The sequence below is a fragment of the Sphaerodactylus townsendi genome, linkage group LG02 (assembly GCF_021028975.2).
Source record: "Sphaerodactylus townsendi isolate TG3544 linkage group LG02, MPM_Stown_v2.3, whole genome shotgun sequence".
Classification (NCBI taxonomy): Eukaryota; Metazoa; Chordata; class Lepidosauria; order Squamata; family Sphaerodactylidae; genus Sphaerodactylus; species Sphaerodactylus townsendi.
This window is the reverse complement of record NC_059426.1, coordinates 177,778,403-177,800,519: the sequence shown is the minus strand read 5'-3', so window position 1 is coordinate 177,800,519 and position 22,117 is coordinate 177,778,403. Positions and strand designations below refer to the sequence as shown.

Below are 22,117 nucleotides of genomic sequence, written 5' to 3'. Positions count from 1 at the left end.
CCCCTGCCAGCATGCTGGCAGGGGCGGATGGGAATTGTAGTCCATGAACATCTGGAGAGCCACAGGGTGCAGACCCCTGAGCTGGAATGACTAAACTGAGGCTATTGTACTTTGGTAACAAGGCGAGACAACGAGACTCATTGGAAAAGACAATAATGCTAGGAAAAACTGATAAGCAGCTGAGAAAGAGGAAGACCCGACAGATGAATTGATTCCGTCAAGGAAGCAAGGCTGCTTATTTTATTTTATTTTATTTTATGTTTCAATTTATATCCCACGCTCCCCAAGAGGGCTCAGGACTGCAGACAGCAAGACAACAATAAAACCAGTGACAATCATAAAACCAATCAAACAACCAAAGATGGCGAAAACCCTCCCCCCTTCTGCACCCACGGGTGGCCAATGATGATAACAGGTCAGGCCGGCTGCCTTGATGGAAATGCCTGGCAGAAAAACTCCCATCTTACAAGCCCTGCGGAAACTGTTCCAAGTCCCGCAGGGCCCTGATCTCACTCGGGAGCTTATTCCACCAGGCAGGGGCTGTTGGAATTTCCAGCCTTGTTTGCATGCAGCAGCAGCACAAGCAGCAGGGAATTCTGGGAATCTGCATGAACATTCTAAAGGTGACAGTTAAAAACAGTTGGTAGTTCTTCTGCTCCCTGACTGACTTAGAGAAAAGAGGTTTCTCTGTGTACTTCTAACCAGTGCTATGTCAAATTGCCTTTGACCAATATACTGTATACTGTATCACAACCAAAATTGTAACAAACAATGAACAGTGAAGATGTATATGTGATACTTTGTTGATATGTATACACTGTGTACTTTTTCTCTCTCAGTTAAAGTAAAGTTTTCCTTATGTTTATGAACTTCTGAGGTAAAACAGCTGGTCTTTTGAAAGATAACTATTCTTAGTGGATGACCACGCAAGCCACATTTCTGCTCGTTGCTCTGCTTGACAGGATTATATATTGTAAATATACCTGTTGCCCTTCAGGGGCCAGGGCTGTAAAAGCCTGCCAGATAGTCTTTGGGCCGGGGATCTCTGGCAGGTTCTCTCCGACGAGTGCAGGGACCTCATTGGGCAATATGGGGAGAGGCGGTCCCGCAGGTATGCAGGTTCAAGACCGCTCACAGCCTTAAAGGCTAAAAGATAGGTTTTGTAGGCTGTTAATTCATAGGGTTGCCAAAAGTTGGAAGGGACTTGACAGTGCTTAACCCAAGAAGAAGAAGAAGAGGAAGAGGAGGAAGAGGAGTAGTAGTTTGGATTTCTATCCCCCCTTTCTCTCCTGCAGGAGACTCAAAGGGGCTTACAATCTCCTTGCCCTTCCCCCCTCACAACAAACACCCTGTGAGGTGGGTGGGGCTGAGAGAGCTCCAAGAAGTTGTGACTAGCCCAAGGTCACCCAGCTGGCGTGTGTGGGAGTGCACAGGCTAATCTGAATTCCCCAGATAAGCCTCCACAGCTCAGGCGGCAGAGCTGGGAATCAAACCCGGTTCCCAGTGGGCTGTTAATTCATAGGGTTGCCAAAAGTTGGAAGGGACTTGAAGGGGCTTACAATCTCCTTGCCCTTCCGCCCTCACAACAAAAACACCCTGTGAGGTAGGTGGGGCTGAGAGAGCTCCGAGAAGCTGTGACTAGCCCAAGGTCACCCAGCTGGCGTGTGTGGGAGTGCACAGGCTAATCTGAATTCCCCAGATAAGCCTCCACAGCTCAGGCGGCAGAGCTGGGAATCAAACCCGGTTCCTCCAGATTAGATACACGAGCTCTTCACCTCCCTACGCCACTGCTGCTCCAAGCCATTGCCGTTGATCCCTCTGAAGGAAACTGAAGGCGAGTGTCTTGTAGTCTTTCATGGAACTGGTATAGCAGAATCCTTTAAATGCGGCACTATGCTGGTTACGTCTGAAGAACTGTGTTTGTGTCCCGTTTCTGTGGCGTTCACACGTCTAAATACTTGGGATATCAAACGGGTGTTTGTGGAACTGGATGGGCCACGGCATACTCTGTAGTAATGTCTGCCGCAAGTACAAGCTGGAACAGGTCCAGAGGAGGGCAACCAAAAGGGTCAGTGGTCTGGAACCCACGCCCTATGTGGAGAGTCTTAGGGAGCTGGGCATGTTTAGTTTGGTGAAGAGAAGTTTAAGAGGTGACATGATAGGGAAAACTTCCTGACCGTCAGGGCTGTTCGACAGTGGAACGCATGACCTCGGAGTGTGGTGGAGTCTCCTTCTTTGGAGGTTTTTAAAGAGAGGCTGGATGGCCATCTGTCAGCTTTGATTGTGTGTTCGTGCATGGCAGGGGGTGGACTGGATGACCCTTGGGGTCTCTTCCAACTCTATGATTCTCTGATTTTCGGTGGCATTTTCAGGCGACTGGCTTTCAAATTTCCCTCCTTTTTCTCTTCCTGCAGAGAGTTTACTACCTTTCCTTGGAGTTCTACATGGGCCGCACTTTGCAGAACACCATGATCAACCTGGGCTTGCAGAATGCCTGCGACGAGGCCATCTATCAGGTGGGTCCGTCTGGAAATGGGGTCCCAAGTATCAGCACCAAAGCCCATTTCCCCTTGTCTAAATACGCACGATTTGCAGCGTTACCAACTTTGGGGTGGGAAATTCCTGGATATTTGGGAGTGTGCCTTGGTGGGGTGGGTCGGGATTGGAGAGGGAAGGGATCTCTCCAGGGTCCAAGGCCGTCTAGTCTACCCCCAGAGCAACCATTTTCTTCATGGGAACAAATCTTCATTCTTTGCTGGTTGGCCTACAAACCTAAAACAGGGAAGTACAACAAACTGATTTATAGCATGAATGACAAGTCTAAACGCATTAATAGTATTATAAATACATTCTGATGCATGAATAGAGTAGCACTGGAATCAAGTTCATTCATAAATCCCACAGATAGGAGACCATTCATGAAAACTGGCCAAGTATAGCCACTTTGATGATCAATCATAACAGTATGAACGCAAAAGAATATATACTTATGGCTACCAATCTTGATCCTCCTTGATCTGAGATTGCAAATGCCTTAACAGATTGCAAATGCCTTAACAGACAGGTGATCGGGAGCAACAACCGCAGAAGGCCATTGCGTTCACATCCTACATGTGAGCTCCCAAAGGCACCTGGTGGGCCACTGCGAGTAGCAGAGAGCTGGACTAGATGGACTTTGGTCTGATCCAGCTGGCTTGTTCTTATGTTCTTATGTTCTTACACTGAGGAAGATTATTCTTTCGAAAACGCTCTACAGCGCGCCAGCGTTCTGCAAAGGTGATGCAAAAGTGATTGCAAAGTTTACTCAGCGTCCTTTGCTGTTGAATCCAACATTCTTCCAGCGTTTTGGAAAGGGCTTGTCTTCTCCAATGCGTCTAATTTACGATCTTCTTCTGGCGGTTGGTAAGCGACCGGCTCCCGCATGCCTACGTGATTTATCCACACCATCACAAACTGACTTTTGAAACGTCGCCTCCACTCATGAATGGTCTCCTATCTGTGGGATTTATGAATGAACTTGATTCCAGTGCTATTCTATTCATGTATCAGAATGTATTTGAAATACTATTAATGCGTTTAGACTTGGCTTTCATGCTATAAATCAGTTTGTTGAACTTCCCTGATTTGGGCGAGTGTTTTTCTGGAGTTAGCTCATCCAGTTTCCGTGTTTTCCTTTTCTCCCCCTCGCCTTTCGTTTTCCTCTCTGGTCTACAAACCTGTCACCAGCTGAAAGGGAAAGAACGATTTTAAAAAAATACATGGAACTGATAGATTTTCAGAGCTACTTGGCCTCCCTTCCTTTCCCCCGTCCCTCCTTTCCCTTCTTTCCTTTCCTTTTTCCTTTTTCCTTTTTCCTTTTCCATTCCTTTCTTTTTCCAGAGAGCCAGTTGGTGTAGTGGTTAACAGCAGGTGCACTCTAATCTGGAGAACTGGGGTTGATCCCCCTCTCTGCCACTTGAGCTGTGGAGGCTTATCTGGTGGACCAGATAGTTCCATGGGAATGTCAACTTAGTGCATGGCAGCTGTGAAAAAGGCAAACTCTATGCTGGGGATCATTAGGAAAGGAATTGATAATAAAACTGCAAAGATTGTCATGCCCTTATATAAAGCAGTGGTGCGACCGCACTTGGAGTCCTGTGTCCAGTTCTGGTCGCCGCATCTCAAAAAGGATATTGAGGAGATAGAAAAAGTGCAGAGAAGGGCAACGAGGATGATTGAGGGACTGGAGCACCTTCCCTATGAGGAGAGGCTGCAGCGTTTGGGACTCTTTAGTTTGGAGAGGAGACGTCTGAGGCGGGATAGGATTGAAGTCTATAAAATTATGCATGGGGTAGAAAATGTTGACAGAGAGAAATTTTTCTCTCTTTCTCCCAATACTAGAACCAGGGGGCATCCATTGAAAATGCTGGGGGGAAGAATTAGGACTAATAAAAGGAAACACTTCTTCACGCAACGTGTGATTGGTGTTTGGAATATGCTGCCACAGGAGGTGGTGATGGCCACTAACCTGGATAGCTTTAAAAGGGACTTGGACAGATTTATGGAGGAGAAGTCGATTTATGGCTACCAATCTTGATCCTCCTTGATCTGAGATTGCAAATGCCTTAACAGACCAGGTGCTCGGGAGCAACAGCCACAGAAGGCCATTGCTTTCCCATCCTGCATGTGAGCTCCCAATGGCACCTGGTGGGCCACTGCGAGTAGCAGAGAACTGGACTAGATGGACTCTGGTCTGATCCAGCTGGCTTGTTCTTATGTTCTTATTAGCTTGTGCACTCCCACATGCGCCAGCTGTGTGACCTTGGGCTAGTCACAGTTCTTCGGAGGTCCCTCGGTGCTGCCCACCTCACAGGGTGTCTGTTGTGAGGAGAGGAAGGGAAAGGAGCTTGTAAGCCGCCTTGAGTCTCCTTACAGGAGAAAAAGGGAGGCAGAAATCAAAACTCCTCCTCCTCCTCTTCTTCTTCCTTCCCCTTTTTTTCCTTCATTTCATTTGAATAGGCCAAAAAAGGGTAAACAAATTGCAGTTATCAAATTGGATTTATTAAATGAGAGCCCCTTTGGAAGAAGATGAGGAGTTTGGATTTATATCCCCCCTTTCTCTCCTGTAGGAGACTCAAAGGGGCTTACAATCTCCTTGCCCTTCCCCCCTCACAACAAACACCCTGTGAGGTGGGTGGGGCTGAGAGAGCTCCGAGAAGCTGTGACTAGCCCAAGGTCACCCAGCTGGCGTGTGTGGGAGTGCACAGGCTAATCTGAATTCCCCAGATAAGCCTCCACAACTCAAGCGGCAGAGCTGGGAATCAAACCCGGTTCCTCCAGATCGAAGTGCACCTGCTCTTAGCTACTGCACCACTGCTGCTGAAGTTAAATGAGGAATGTTGGGGGTGCCAGTCGTCTGTCGATTTGGATGATCAGGGTGTGCTGATTGAGAGGAGCATTTTTAACTTGTATTGAAGTATTGAATTGTGTATGCTGTGAGCCGCTTTGAGCATGCCCTTTGGCTTGGGCAAAATGAGATACTTCTTCTTCTTCCTCTTCCTCTTCCTCTTCCTCTTCCTCTTCTTCTTCTTCTTCTTCTACTTCTTCTTCTACTTCTTCCTCTTCCTCTTCCTCTTCCTCTTCCTCTTCCTCTTCCTCTTCCTCTTCTTCTTCCTCTTCTTCTTCTTCTTCTTCTTCTTCTTCTTCTTCTTCTTCCTCTTCTTCTTCCTCTTCTTCCTCCTCATTTACATACAGTACCCAAAAAACCAGACACACACCTGTGCGGTGGGTCTGAATGCATGTTGTGTGGTCAAGCTAGAAGTGGCAGCGGTTGGGGATCTCATGTTCCAGTGCGCGCGCGTGCTTCTGTGGTTGTTTTGTTCTGGCCCCTGATGTCGTTTGCTTTGTCTCTCTGTGTGTCTGTTCAGTTAGGGCTGGACATAGAAGAGCTGGAGGAGATCGAAGAAGACGCCGGGCTGGGCAACGGGGGTCTTGGCCGGCTGGCTGGTAAGTGAGGGAAGGTGATCCTGGGATTGGGGCCCTGAGATGTCTCCTGCTGACAAATAGACCGAATCGTCCCCAAAATGGTCGAGGATGGAGATCGGTCATGTGATTGAAATCTTAGTCATGTCTTGATTGGGGGCCAACTCCAGCCTGGGAAATTCCTGGAGATTGGTGGGTGGTACCTTTGGAGGAAGAGCATGGGGAGGCAATATGCCTAGAATCTATGGTATACCATAGATCAGGGTCCCTCAAACCTGCTTCATGTAAGGGCAACATAGAATAAACTTCAGGTGTTTGAGAGCTATAAGACATGAACAAATATTATCCTCCTATTTTTTTATTGTTACCTGTGCACTTTGTTACAAAGAACATAAGAAAGAGCCAGCTGGATCAGACCAGAGTCCATCTAGTCCAGCTCTCTGCTACTCGCATTGGCCCACCAGGTGCCTTTTGGGAGCTCACATGCAGGATGTGAAAGCAATGGCCTTCTGCGGCTGTTGCTCCCGAGCACCTGGACTGTTAAGGCATTTGCAATCTCAGATCCTTTTATATAAATATTAAGAAATGCTTTTAAATAATATTAAGAAACCTTTTATATAAATATTAAGAAATGCACAGATGCAGTAATAATTATTCACGTATGTAATTTTTATCCATTCTTATTCACATGATTAATTCTTAGAATCCTAGAGTTGGAAGAAACCCCAAGGGCCATCAAGTCCAACCCCTGCCACGCAGGAACACATCATCAAAGCAATCCTGAGAGATGTCCATCCAGCCTCTCTTAAAGGCTATGATGTCACATTTTGCTGAGGTCCCTCCCATGCATGATGCTGGCAGGGGATGATGGGAACTGTAGTCCACAACATCTGGAGGGCCGGGAGTTTGACACCTATGTTCTAGAGTTGTGTTGGGTTTTGGCAGTCTGAGTCTTTTTGAAGCAAGCCTTTATTGGCACAGACAGCAGTACAACAATAATAAAAACAGATTAAATAGCATATACAATACAGGATATACATGTTAGGACGAAGGAAATCTACTGGCATTTAGTAATTTCCAGGAGAAAGTCTGCCACTATCATACAGAGTGGCAGTCTGAGCCCACGCCGTGTGCCCTCTCTGTCCACACAGCCTGCTTCCTGGACTCCATGGCCACGCTGGGACTGGCTGCCTACGGTTACGGGATCCGGTACGAATATGGTATCTTCAACCAGAAGATCAGAGATGGCTGGCAGGTAACAGCACAGCGGCCGTACTTTTATGCACAGTTGGTCAGCAGCCAAGTTTTCAAGCTTCCCCCCCCCCCCGAAGGTTTCCAGCCAGTGGGTTAGATCAATGATTAACTGAGAATCGGAGAGCAAACAGATAACCCCAGAAGCGCTCGGTTGTGCCTGAGCGAGCGCATGTTCGCTCGCGGCATTTCCCAGAGTCAGTTCTCGACGGGTGGGGAGGTCTTTGTTGCAAAATCTTTTTTCACTTGCTGTGTTTGAAGATCTTTAGCGCAAAGGGCAGGTTATCTCTGTCGCGTTTTGCAGCGGCAGCTCCCCCCGCGCTGGACTTCGTTCAAGGTATTTCCCAGCAATTCAGTCTCCAGGCAGAACGCTAGAGCTAGGTTTCGTGTGGCGGGATGTTTGCTTATCAGTGGTGGACTGAATCATAGAATCCTAGAGTTGGAAGAGACCCCCAAAGGCCATCAAGTCCAACCCCCTGCCATGCAGGAACACACACAACAGAACACGAGCCTTTATTGGCATATAAAACAGGACACAATTTTAAAACAAAACAAGGTTAAGAAATACAGTTAAAATTACTAATTTCCAGTATAAAATTTCACAAAAGAGTACATCAGAGCTGTTCAAGAGATTGGGAATCTTATAACACTCATGCCACTGAGAACATTGCAAGGAAATGGAATTCATGTATTTCATGTGTATCTTATTGTATTTAGGGCATAGAAACAGAGAATGGTCAAGTGTTTCAACCGTAGTCATATCACATGAACAAACTCTTTTAGAACGTTCCATATTCTTGAATCTTCCCTCCAGCAGATGTGGATGGTCAAGACATGATGTCTCGCAGTAGCTGCAAGGCTCCCTCCTCCTGGGTGGGATTAACCAGCAGACGAAGATATGCTGCCATAATTCCACACTCTCATGGGATTAATAATGTAGTCGGAGAACAGGTGGTCTTGGCAGCACGAGTCAAATTATGAAAATCAAGATCCAAGAGCCTATTCTTAACTAGTCTGAAGGCTTCCACCTTTGTGAGCATAAGGAGTGATTCCAAGGGGAAACCGATAGCTTCAACCTTTCTAACGATCAAAGTATACCATTCTGAAATACAGTGATCTGATAACTGCAGGAACACACAATGATGTGCTATACACAGAAATATATCACTGCCCTTGCTCCTTATTTAACTTATCTGGATAACAAAGATCTAAGGAGAGCTTTTACTCTTGCAAGAAGTGCACATTTACCTTCTGCTGTCTTAGAAGGGAAATATCAAAAGATACCTTACGCTGCAAGGTTATGTTCTTGCTCTCTGAATTCTGTAGAAACTATAGAGCATATAGAGCATAAAATGTCCCCTTTATGAGGAGGCAAGGGAAAAATGCCTGTCACATCTACTCTTCACACAAGATGATATATTGTTCTGATAAAGCTCTGTTGTGAAAAACCACATAAGATAAGAAGGGAGGAATGTTGCTAAACAGCAAAATTCTGTCTGTTCATTATGAAAGAAAAAAAAATGATCTGAAATTACGGTATTCCCCTCAGATATCTTTTGTTCTTTGTTTAGTATTTTTATGCTGTTTGGTGTGTTTACAAAGTATAATGATATATAGATGGATAGTGCTGGAGTAAGGGAGAGAGATCTGCATTCTTGTTTTGTTGTAGATATTTTGGAGATTTGTAATATGTTTGGTCATTGACTGTAAATAAAGCCTTCTTCTTCTTCTTCTTCTTCTTCTTCTTCTTCTTCTTCTTCTTCTTCTTCTTCTTCCTCTTCTTCCTCTTCTTCCTCTTCTTCCTCTTCTTCCTCTTCCTCTTCCTCTTCTTCACAATGATGTGAAATTTGCGAGTGAGAGAGTCGGATTTATTCATTCATGCAAGCCTCCACCTGTAGTGTTTGATTTATTTTATTTATTCATTCCTTTTATTTGTGTATTTATTAATTTTATTTATTCATTTATGGATTCATTATTTCTTTCTGCCTGTCTTCCTTATTCAGCTTAAGGCAATTGACAACACAAAGTCCAGAAAAATATGTACAGTTAACATTTTAAAATCACAACATAGAACTGCTTTAATCTAAGGCAGTCATAAATAAAACGGGCTTCATCTGCCTCCTAAAGCAGGGATGTCAAACTTGCGGCCCTCCAGATGTTCATGAACTACACTTCCCATCAGTCCCTCCCAACATGAGCATTGGCTATACTGGCAAGGGCTGATGGGAATTGTAGTTCATGAACATCTGGAGGGCCGCAAGTTTGACACCTGTGTCCTAAAGAGCAAAAGGAAGAGGCCCGGGCACCCCTCCCTGGAGAGGTTGCTCTGCAATTCAGGGGCAACCACCAAAAAGACCCTTTCTCATGTGTCCCACTAGATGAGCTTCTTTGATTGGTGGAAAAGTTAGGAGGGCTTCTCCCTGGAGTCTTAATTTCCAGGCAAGAATGTATGGGATATAAATACTCTAAGGAGCTGGTGGCAATGAAGTGTGTGGGGTGATGGCTAGAGCGATAATGGCGGAAAAGCTCTATCGGTAGAAGACTGCCTATAAGATATGGAATACAAATAAAGAAATCTTACTTCTCCACCCTTTACTACATCTCTCGCAGGAAATCCATCCTAGTTGGTAATCGTGGCTTACTTCCCCCTTGCAGGTGGAGGAAGCGGATGACTGGCTGAGACACGGAAACCCCTGGGAGAAAGCCCGTCCGGAATACATGCTTCCCATTCACTTCTATGGAAGAGTGGAGCACACCCAGACCGGCGTGAGATGGGTCGATACACAGGTACTGTGGGCCAAAGTTGGGAGGGGTGGGTGGGATCAAGTTGGCGCTCGGCCCTGAAGCTCTCTGGCTTGCCTTGGACAAAATGAGTGTTTTGCCCTGTCTTGTAGCAGTGTTGTGTTGGTAACACTTCCAAGGTCCCTAGATGAAGGGCAATGAGGAAAGACTTAGAGAGCTGGGGATGTTTAGTTTGGGGAAGAGAAGGTTAAGGGGTGTTGCGGATAGCTTGGCAAGTTAGATATCTTGCTGGGATGCCTATTTCAGAGGGAGCAAGCTTGTTTTCTGCTGCTGCAGAGACTAGGGCCCCTTCTGCACACGCAAAATAATGCGTTTTCAAACCACTTTCACAACTGTTTGCAAGTGGATTTTGCCATTCCGCACAGCTTCAAAGGGCACTGAAAGCAGTTTGAAAGTGCATTATTCTGCATGTGCAGAATGAGCCTAGGATACCAAGTAATGGGTTCAAGGTGAAGGAAAAGAGATTCCACCTAAACATCAGGAAAAAGTTCCTGACAGTCAGAGCTGTTTGACAATGGATTGGAGTTCCCTGCCTCGGAGTGTGGTGGAGTCTCCTTCTTTGGAGGTTTTTAAAGAGATGGCCATCGGTCAGAACTGCTTTGATTGAGTGTTCCTGCATAGCAGGGGGGTTGGATTGGATGGCCCTTGGTGTCTCTTCCAACTCTATGATTCTATGAAAGATTTGATGGGGACTGGCAAGGTCAGAGTGGGTGGGGAACACCGTTCCCTGTAAGCCGCACGGCCACCATATTGGTGCCACACAGATAAGGGACTTCCTAGCAGAAGGACACTCCTAGGTTACTCTGTTCGACACAGACTTCAGGAAGTTTTGCTTAGCACCGCAGAAGGAGTAGCAGGACTATTAATGGAGAATGTTGCGTTCCCCTTTTAGGGTCCTTCAGGAACGATGCAATGATGAAAGCACTGCGAAACTTGGTCTCTAGTCAGAATCAGACTTTATTACGGTCAAAGACCAGACAAAGTTATAACAGTATAACCAAGCTTTGTCCAGTGGCAATACAACATCATATGATAGGCTATGAAGGTGTGCTACTAAGTTGCATTTTAGGGTATATGAGAATTTTAAGATCCTATTTAAGATACGCTAAAATAGCACACATAAGTTAATTGTTTAAAATTTCCCTTCTGTTCGATATTAAAAAAATTAAAAGTATACTTATTTTAAAAAATAATTAAAATTGTTTATTCAAAATCCTATTATTAATGGCATTATCATTTTAGCAACCTTTAAGCATCAATATGTGAAAAAAAATTTTCTGGTACACAATCAGCATAAAACCTCAATAGAAGAATTTAGGCAAGGAATTTTCCATCAACTTTTAAAACACCGAAATAAGGGAGTCAGTATCATAGCACTAATTAGCACAAAATGCCCTCTATCCTACCTGGTCTCTAGTCTGTAATGTCTGTATGCCCAATGGAGCAGCAGTGGCGTAGGAGGTTAAGAGCTCGTGTATCTAATCTGGAGGAACCAGGTTTGATTCCCAGGTCTGCCGCCTGAGCTGTGGAGGCTTAGCTGGGGAATTCAGATTAGCCTGTGCACTCCCACACACGCCAGCTGGGTGACCTTGGGCTAGTCACCGCTTCTCGGAGCTCTCTCGGCCCCACCCACCTCACAGGGTGTTTGTTGTGAGGGGGGAAGGGCAAGGAGATTGTAAACCCCTTTGAGTCTCCTGCAGGAGAGAAAGGGGGGATATAAATCCAAACTCTTCTTCTTCTTCTCTTCAATGTCAGCTGGCAATTTATGAAAAGCCTTTTAGAAAAAATAGGCATAGAAGGTAAATTTAATAAGGCAATTAAATCAATTTATAAAAATCAATGGGCATCTATATTAATAAATGGGAACCCAACAAAACGATTTAGAATAAATAAAGGTACAAGGCAGGGCTGCCCCCTTTCGCCAATATTATTTATTCTACAGTTGGAGATTTTGGGACGTAAAATAAACAACGACAAAACTTGGAAAGGAATTAAAGTCAAAGACTGTGAATATCAATATAGGGCATTTGCGGACAATGCAGTCTTATTTGTGGAAGAACCAGTAGAAAATATAACAACAATCTTCTATATATATAAAAAGCTAACAGTGTATTTGTTGATGACAGTATACCTCAGTAACTGCTGGGCCAATTCCTCTGAAAATTCCCAGCGACTATAGTCAGCCAGGCGAGAGTGTTTTTAGCTGTTCACATAACTGAAATTTCACACCTGGCCCAGGTAAAATGCCTTTTTCCTGGCGCTCCCTGGTGAAGGACATGCAGCTGCCTGTGTGTAACTGTCACCCTTAGAATGTTCGTGCTGCTTAGAATGTTCACTCAGATGGCCAGATAGGAGCAGTGGAAACAGTACATAGGCAGTAACTCCAGTGGAAGTTAAACACATGCACACAAGGGAGAGGGAGGGAGGGGTGGCATGCAAGGGAAGAGAGGGAGGGAGAGGAAAGGGACGGAGGGGGAGCCATGCAAGGGAAGAGAAGTGAGAGAGGGGAGACAGTGAGGGGTGCATGCAAGGGAGGGGAGGCAGGGGGCCCAGCATCTTGATATGACCCACCCACCCTAGCGGAGGGAAAGGGAAGGGAGGGAGGGGGAGGGGTGACATGCAAGGGAAGAGAAGTGAGGGTGTGGGGGGGAGTGCCAAAGGTTCGCCACCACGGCTCTAGAGCAAGAATTGGGAGATGAATGAATCAATTGATGGGTGGGCTCAGTTGGGCCTGGCTGCCGGTGGAGCAGACCAATCCCCTTCCATTGACTCTCCCTTTGTATCACGGTCTTCTTCTCAATACTCCTCATGGACCTCTCTGCTTCCCTCCACCCTGTAGTTTTTCGAGGGGAAAGAGCTGCGTCTGAAGCAGGAATACTTTGTGGTGGCTGCTACCCTGCAGGACATCATCCGGCGCTTCAAAGCCTCCAAGTTCGGGAGTACGGAAAGTGTCCGGACGGCTTTCGATTCTTTTCCTGAGCAGGTAATTTCTTGCGGGGTTGGGGTTGTGTGTCGGCCGGACACCCAGCCTGGTACCTGGTGATGCACAGCTCTTTTCTTCCCTCGTTCTTTCCGCAGGTCGCAATCCAGCTGAACGACACCCACCCTGCGATGGCCATCCCGGAACTGATGAGGGTGTTCGTGGATATCGAACGGCTTCCGTGGTCTAAGGTCAGTGCTTTCCCCCAGAATGCTCTGCCTGCAGAGCTCCGGGTTGCAAAATCCGACGCCGGCTTCCCAGCACTGCCTCTCTCTGTCAGTGACGTAGGTATAGATTTTTTAGGGGGCGGGGGTTCGGGGGCGAGGCCCCAAAATGGTTGCCACCACAGCACAAGGATCTGCACTGTTATGACCAAAGTTAAGATGTAGCAACCATTTTGTGGCTGGCTCTGCCTCCTGAGGCAGCCATTTTGTGGCTGCACCCACCATCTTGAGACAGAATTCCAAACATGTTCGCAGGTTCAAAAAGGGTGGAGACCCCCAAGGTTATAGGGATGGGGGTAGTGGTGGGATCCAAAAATTTTAGTAACAGGTTCCCATGGTGGTGGGATTCCATTTTGTCCTCTCAACGGCCCTGCAAAGTAGGCTAGGCTGAGGGAGCAACTGTACCGCCTGAGGCCTACCCGACCGTCACCCCTTCCTCTTGCCACTTTCTCAGCTTGCTCTGCTAACTTCCTGTTTCCTCAATGCCAGGCCTGGGACATCACCACGCGGACCTTCGCATACACAAACCACACCGTTCTCCCTGAAGCTCTTGAGCGCTGGCCGGTCGACCTGGTGGAGAAGCTGCTCCCGAGACATCTGCAGATCATCTACGAAATAAACCAGCGGCACCTGGACGTAAGTAAGGCGTGGATTGGTTTTGATTGACAAGACGAGCGTCTCAAGTATGCTGCGGCGGAAAGATTTCCTGAACAAAACGGATGCTTTATATGGAATTGGAGAAACATAAATAGGCAAGAATTGTACTACACGACCTGGAGCCTACCTCTCCAAAGGCGGATGATATCAGGCTGCGAGCATCTTAAATAAACATGGAAAATAATAGATTTTCATCGCAGTAGATATATTAGCCAAAACATCACAGGCTAAAAACGTTAACCATTCACTTAACATAAGCAACACAAGCTAGCCCATTGGCCGAATTCGAACCTCAATATTCTTCGAGGTTTGTGCTTCAGTAAGGAATAAATAAATTACAAATGTTAAATGTTAAGGAATAAATAAATTACAGATGTTAAAGCCTCCCTTGTAAATACACATAAACAAGGATTACTTCATCCTAGCAAGACAACCACATCTAATTACTTGCATACAAATCTTTTTTAAGCAGGCACAATTTCATCTGCTAGATCAGTGGTGGCGAACCTATGGCATGGGTGCCAGAGGTGGCACTCAGAACCCTTTCTGTGGGCACACGTGCACAGAGTTCATCGGAAAATCACCCCCCCACACACACACCTCTAGGCTGGCCTGGGCATGATACTTTACCTGGGAGTAAGCTCGGTTGCTGGCAATGGGGCTTGCTTCTGAGTAAACCCTCCTAGGGTCGTGATTCATCCATTCGAAGCATTGCACAGTTGCTTCACCAAGCTTACTCCCGAGTAACACGCGCCTCAGAGCCAACTGTTTTTTCTAAACTAAAACCTCAGTATTCAGGTTAAATTGCCTTGTTGGCATTTTTGCGATAAATAAGTGGGTTTTGGGTTGCAATTTGGGCACTCAGTCTTGAAAAGGTTCGCCATCACTGTGCTAGATTGACCAAAGCATTTCTGAACAGCAGAACGTGAACTTCCACTACTTAACTACAAAGTTACAGAGTTACAAAACATAACATAATATAAAACATGGTCAAACGTTTTTGTACCTGCCGGGACCCAGTGCTAAAGCACATCCATTTTTACAAAGGTCCAGATTAGGAAGGCCCAGATTAGAATCCACCTGCTCTTAACTGCTACACCACACTGGCTCTCAGTTGTTTGGCAGGCCAAAAATCACAATTATGGTGTAGGAGAAGGACTTCCTGTAACAGTATCAATATTTGTCACTTGTAACAGTATCAATATTTGTCACTTATCAATACTGTCACCTGTAACAGTATCAATATTTGTCACTTATCAATATTAGGAGCAGCAGTGGCGTAGGAGGTTAAGATCTTGTGTATCTAATCTGGAGGAACCGGGTTTGATTCCCAGCTCTGCTGCCTGAGCTGTGGAGGCTTATCTGGGGAATTCAGATTAGCCTGTCCACTCCCACACACGCCAGCTGGGTGACCTTGGGCTAGTCACAGCTTCTCGGAGCTCTCTCAGCCCCACCTACCTCACAGGGTGTTTGTAGTGAGGGGGGAAGGGCAAGGAGATTGTCAGCCCCTTTGAGTCTCCTGCAGGAGAGAAAGGGGGGATATAAATCCAAACTCTTAAATCCAAACTCTTAAATCCAAACTCTTCTTCTTTTTCTGCTCCACCCTGGGGACCATATTTGGCTGGAAAGGTGGCAGAGAAGTGTTTGAAATAAATAAATAAATATTGGCCGTTCCAAGCTTTGCATGTGGATTTCGGTGACTGACGGCATCCCAGGCAGGGGTGTCTGTCTGGCGTCCTCTGAAGGGACTCTGAGTGACCGAGCCGGGCCTGCTTTTGCTCACTTGCAGAGAATCTCGGTCATGTTTCCGAAGGACGTTGAGCGCATCAGGCGGATGTCCCTGATCGAAGAGGAAGGGGTCAAGCGCATTAACATGGCCCATCTCTGCATCGTCGGCTCCCATGCAGTCAACGGGGTGGCAAAGATCCACTCGGATATCATCCGGAACCAAGTGTAAGCCATGTGCCTTTTGTTCATTTGTTCGTGCGTGGACGGGGTGTGTTTGAGAAGGGCAACCAACTGAGCACGAAGCACACAACCCTGCCTGTTTCTTTTTAGAGCCGGGATGCCGTGGTTAAGAGCAGGTAGATTCCCATCTGGAGAACCTTCAGATGTTCATGGACTGCAATTTCCATCAGCCCCATCAGGTGCAGTCTAATCTGGAGAACTGGGTTTGACTTCCCGCTCTGCCACTTGAGCTGTGGAGGCTTAACTGGTGAGCCAGATTCGCTTGTGCACTCCCACACACGCCTGCTGGGTGACCTTGGGCTAGTCACAGTTCTTCAGAGCTCTCTCAGCCCCACCTACCTCAAAGGGTGTTTGTTGGGGGGGGGGAAGGGAAAGGAGATTGTCAGCCCCTTTGAGTCTCCTTATAGGAGAGAAAGGGGGGATATAAATCCAAATTCTTCTTTCATTCTTAATTGGGAATGGTTTACATCATTTGCTGGTCTTAATTCACTGTGTTTACTCATAAACAAATATGATTTAAGTACACATTTATACTTGTTTACAGTTATTATTACACAGCCAGGGTTTTGTGCTTTCTGTTCAGTGGATTGCTTTTGTGTATTGTCGAAGGCTTTCACGGCCGGATTCAACTGGTTGTGGTGGGTTTTCTGGGCTGTGTGGCCGTGGTCTGGTACATCTGGTTCCTAACGTTTCGCCTGTATCTGTGGCTGGCATCTTCAGAGGTGTATCGCAGAGGGAAGTCTGTTCACACCTCTGAAGATGCCAGAAACAGATGCAGGCGAAACATTAGGAACCAGATCTACCAGACCACGGCCATACAGCCCGGAAAACCCACATCGACCGATTGCTTTTGTGTTTACACTGTACCCATTTATCTGGATTGTGGATTGATTGTTACGAGCGAGAAGGGACAGTTTGGGGACCCTGCTGTGATGGTGTTGGCTGTTGGAGCTGCGGCTGACCTTTAGCCGACACCGAAACCATCACGCTGACCATGTTCAGAGTCTCTTTCGTTCTTGCTTCTTGGGGATTACGGAAGAGCCGACGTTCCTCTTTGTGGCTAAACTGGGCTGGAAATTATGCCTGCAGGTTGCCTAACGTGGACTGCAAGGATGTCAGGTGTAGAATTACCAGCGCATGATGGGGAAATTCCTGGAAATTTGGGGAGGAGCCTGAGGGAGGCGGGGTTTGGGAAAGGAAGGGGCCTCAGCCACGGATATGATACCACAGAGGCCCCCCTTCCCTCCAAAGAAGTTCATTTCTCCAGGGGAATTGATCTCCGTCATTTGCAGATCTAATTTCCAGGGCATCTCCAGACCGTGCCAGGAGGTTGGCAACACTAGTTGGATGCCCTGGAGTGGAGCTTTCCCAAGAGGCCTCTGTGTCAGATGCCGGCCATCGAGGGGAAGGGGAGAGACCGGCTTTCAGCAAGAACCGGGCGGGAGGGAAGGAAGTCATCTTTCTCAACCCCGATTGCTGTCTGAGCTGAAGAAGAACGTTGCAGAAGCAGCCCTGGATTTTGAAAATTTTAAATGCAGCAGCCTCTTATTTTGAAAAAGTTACCTATTCGGGGGTCTGCCACCTGCGGCTCTCCAGATGTTCATGGACTACAATTCCCATCAGCCAGTTGGCCATACTGACAGGGGCTGATGGGATTTGTAGTCCATGAACATCCGAGAGCAGCAGGTTGCAGACCCTGTGGACAGTAGCCCTGGACTGTAGTCATAAGAACAAGCCAGCTGGATCAGACCAGAGTCCATCTAGTCCAGCACTCTGCTACTCGCAGTGGCCCACCAGGTGCCTTTGGGGGCTCACAGGCAGGATGTGAAAGCAATGGCCTTCTGCTGCTGCTGCTGCTCCTGAGCACCTGGTCTGCTAAGGCATTTGCAATCTCAGATCAAAGAGGATCAAGATTGGTAGCCATAAATCGACTTCTCCTCCATAAATCTGTCCAAGCCCCTTTTAAAGCTATCCAGGTGAGTGGCCATCACCACCTCCTGTGGCAGCAGATTCCAAACACCAATCACACGTTGCGTGAAGAAGTGTTTCCTTTTATTAGTCCTAATTCTTCCCCCCAACATTTTCAATGGATGCCCCCTGGTTCTAGTATTGTGAGAAAGAGAGAGAAATTTCTCTCCGTCAACATTTTCTATCCCATGCATAATTTTATAGACTTCAATCATATCCCCCCTCAGACGTCTCCTCTCCAAACTAAAGAGTCCCAAACGCTGCAGCCTCTCCTCATAAGGAAGGTGCTCCAATCCTTCAATCATCCTCGTTGCCCTTCTCTGCACTTTTTCTATATCTTCGATATCCTTTTTGAGATGTGGCGACCAGAACTGGACACAGTACTCCAAGTGCGGTCGCACCACGGCTTTATATAAGGGCATGACAATCCTTGCAGTTTTATTATCAACTCCTTTCCTAATTATCCCCAGCATAGAGTTTGCCTTTTTCACAGCTGCCATGCATTGAGTTGACATTCCCATGGAACTATCAACTAAGACGCCCAAATCCCTTTCCTGGTCTGTGACTGATAGCACTGACCCCTGTAGCGTGTATGTGAAGTTTGGATTTTTTGCCCCTGTGTGCATCACTTTACATTTTGCTACATTGAACTGCATTTGCCATTTCTGAGCCCACTCACCTAATTTATCAAGGTCCGCTTGGAGCTCTTCGCAATCCTTTGTGGTTCTCACCACCCTACATAATTTGGTATCATCTGCAAACTTGGCCACCACGCTACCCACCCCTACTTCCAGTCAAGTAATCGGTCATGGAATCATAGAGTTGGAGGAGACCCCAAGAGCCTTCGACAATCCATTGTGGCAAAATGCTCAGTGTGCATATCGTAGGGCGGTTTTCACATGTGGACAGCATTGCCTGCGGAGTCGTCGTTGCCAGCTGTCCCTGCATGGCTTCTGTTAGCCCCTTGAAGCCAGGAGACTGAGCCAGGCCCCTTTGCCTTTCTGCTTGTGGCAGGTTCAAGGACTTTGCGGATATTGAGCCCGAGAAGTTTCAGAACAAAACCAACGGCATCACTCCCCGGCGCTGGCTCCTGCTGTGTAACCCGGGACTGGCCGAATTAATTGCGGAGGTAACCGAATATTCCTCGGCTTTGCAGAAATGGGGTCTTGCACGTTGCTGGGCTGTGCTATGAGACAAATCGGGTGGTTCTGGTGGGCTTTCTGGGCTGTGTGGCTGTGGTCTGGTAGATCTTGTTCCTCACGTTTTACCTGCATCTGTGGCCGGCATCTTCAGAGGGATGTCACGGAGAGAAGTCAGCTCAAAATGGTTGGGGACCCCTACCACAGTACCTTAGCAGCCCCTACGCCCAGTGATGGGATCCAAAAATTTGAGTAACAGGTTCCCATGGTGGTGGGATTCAAACTGTGGCGTAGCGCCAGTGGGGCTGGGCGGGGCATTCCGGGGGTGTGGCTGGGCATTCCGGGGCGGGGCATTGCTGGGTGGGTCTGTGGCAAGGACGCAGCCGCTGCGCCGGTCCTTGGACAGGAAACAAATGTATGCAGGCGCAGGCTGCCACGCACGCCGGTGCACCTCCCGCTAGACTGCTTCAAGTTCTGCGCGCTACTGCTGAGAGGAGGGGCGTAACTGAGGCAAAAATCACGTGGCAAAATCACCAATTAGTCACCCCCTCTCGGCACACACAAATAATTAGTAACCTACTCTTGGGAACCTGTGAGAACCTGCTGGATCCCACCTCTGCCTACGCCCCTGGGGGTAACACTGACAGTCATGACTTAATCATGTAGTCCAGTCACTCAGGGCTTCGTCCCTAGTGGCTATCCCAGAAGGGGTTCAGGCGTGTCACTACGTCTCCTTCCTCTTGCAGAAAATCGGCGAGGAGTATGTGAAAGATCTGCACCAGCTGACGAAGCTGCACAAATTTGTCCACGATGAGATTTTCATCCGAGAGGTCGCCAAAGTGAAGCAGGTAAGAAGGGAGAGCTGGGAATCGCCTGGGCGGGGCCGCGTTTCTCCTTGATGGGGCACCATGTTGCCAACACGTGTACATTTGACTCCTTCGCTTCTACTAAACCCTGGGGCTTCCCTATGCTGCAAAGAACTTCAGATATGAAAAAGGGAAGAAGAGGAGTTTGGATTTATACCCCCCTTTCTCTCCTGTAAGGAGACTTCAGGCCACCCAGCTGGCGTGTGAGGGAGTGCACAAGCTAATCTAGTTCACCAGATAAGCCTCCACAGCTCAAGTGGCAGAGAGGGGGATCGAACCCGGTTCTCCAGATTAGAGTGCACCTTTCTCTCCTGTAAGGAGACTCAAGGCGGCTTACAAACTCCTTTCCCTTCCTCTCCCCACAACAGACACCTTGTGAAGTAGGTGGGGCTGAGAGAAAGACGTGCTGAATGAGAAACTCAGCACTCTTTACTTTTACTTTATTGTGATTTGTATCTCATTTTGCCCCAGCCAAAGGGCACGCTCAAAGCGGCTCACAGCATACACAATTGGATACTTCAATACAAGTTAAAAATGCTCCTCTCAATCAGCACACCCTGATCATCCAAATCGACCGACGACTGGCACCCCCAACATTCCTCATTTAACTTCAGCAGCAGTGGCGCAGTGGCTAAGAGCAGGAGCACTCTGATCTGGAGGAACCGGGTTTGATTCCCAGCTCTGCCACCTGAGCTGTGGAGGCTTATCTGGGGGATTCAGATTAGCCTGGGCACTCCCACACATGCCAGATTGGTGACCTTGGGCTAGTCACAGCTTCTCGGAGCTCTCTCAGCCCCACCCACCTCACAGGGTGTTTGTTGTGAGGGGGGGAAGGGCAGGGAGATTGTAAGCCCCTTTGAGTCTCCTATAGGAGAGAAAGGGGAATATAAATACAAACTCTTCTTCTTCTTCTTCTTCTTCTTCTTATAATGCTATATTTTAAATGATGGATCTGATTTTAATATATGTAATTTTTTTGTATTTTATTGTTGTACACCACCCAGAGCCTTTCAGGGGCGTGCAGTGTATTGGATGGATGGATGGACGGACGGACGGACGGACGGAGGCTTATCTGGGGAATTCAGATTAGCCTGTGTACTCCCACACATGCCAGATTGGTGACCTTGGGCTAGTCACAGCTTCTTGGAGCTCTCTCAGTCCCACCCACCTCACAGGGTGTTTGTTGTGAGGGGGGGAAGGGCAAGGAGATTGTCAGCCCCTTTGAGTCTCCTTGCAGGAGAGAAAGGGGGGATATAAATCCAAACTCCTCATCTTCTTCCAAAGGGGCTCCCATTTAATAAATCCAATTGGATAACTGCAATTTGTTTACCCTTTATTTTGGCCTATTCAAATGAAATGAAGGGAAAAAAGGGGAAGGAATAATAAGAAGAAGAGGAGGAGTTTGGATTTATATCCCCCCCTTTCTCTCCTGCAAGGAGACTCAAGGTGGCTTACAAGCTCCTTTCCCTTCCCCCCACCTCACAACAAACACCCTGTAAGGTAGGTGGGGCTGAGAGTGCTCCAAAGAACTGTGACTAGCCCGAGGTCACTCAGCTGGCATGTTTTGGCATGCACAAGCTAATCTGGTTCCCCAGATAAGCCTCCACAGCTCAAGTGGCAGAGCAGGGAATCAAACCCGGTTCTCCAGATTAGAGTGCACCTGCTCTTAACCACTACACCACGCTGGCACCAGACCCAGCTACAACGTGCCAGGTTTCCCCTTAGGCTTTCTTGTTCTCTGGAGGCCAGTGGTGTTGAGTTCAGAAACTGCCACACCTCTGAATATTTTTGCCTCCATATTTTTGCCTCCCTCACCAACATGACATCCCTTCAGTTATCTGAACATGGCTATCATGTCACCTCTTAACCTTCTCTTGGCCAGACTAAAGACGTTGTGACTTTCCACAAGGGACTGTGAATCGTACTAAGGGGGCTCCAGATTCCTTGGTGGAATTTCTTGGCCCTTGCTCAGTTTTCCTTTCACAGAACACGCATAAAGCCTGCCAGATATGGAACCAGACCCTCGGCTGAAACGATTGGCTAAAACAGAGCTGACAGAAATTAAATCTGTCAAAGGCCAAGTTCCTGCGGCTGGGTTGGAGGGACTTAGGAATGGGATGTGAGCTCCCAGCTCTAGATAATGTCCAATTAACAGTTACCTCCTATGCCCGTGGTGGTGAACACTTTGGCACTGTCCTATGCCAACTGTCTATGCCAATTGGCCATGCTGGCAGGGGCTGATGGGAATTGTAGTCCATAACATCTGGAGTGCCAAAGGTTCGCCACCAACTGTCCTATGCC

At 47.4% G+C, this 22,117-nt stretch overlaps 1 protein-coding gene across 1 annotated transcript in view; it reads left to right on the top strand.

The window, feature by feature from the left end:
• Positions 1–22,117, top strand: part of PYGL (glycogen phosphorylase L) — a 36,681-nt gene that overhangs the window by 7,710 nt on the left and 6,854 nt on the right. The window contains exons 3-12 of the mRNA XM_048484687.1: positions 2,415–2,516; positions 5,907–5,985; positions 7,113–7,216; positions 9,868–9,999; positions 12,854–12,997; positions 13,093–13,185; positions 13,708–13,854; positions 15,665–15,828; positions 18,826–18,940; positions 19,697–19,798. Of these exons, the coding sequence (XP_048340644.1) occupies positions 2,415–2,516; positions 5,907–5,985; positions 7,113–7,216; positions 9,868–9,999; positions 12,854–12,997; positions 13,093–13,185; positions 13,708–13,854; positions 15,665–15,828; positions 18,826–18,940; positions 19,697–19,798 (1,182 nt within the window). The remainder of the gene's footprint in view (positions 1–2,414; positions 2,517–5,906; positions 5,986–7,112; positions 7,217–9,867; positions 10,000–12,853; positions 12,998–13,092; positions 13,186–13,707; positions 13,855–15,664; positions 15,829–18,825; positions 18,941–19,696; positions 19,799–22,117) is intronic.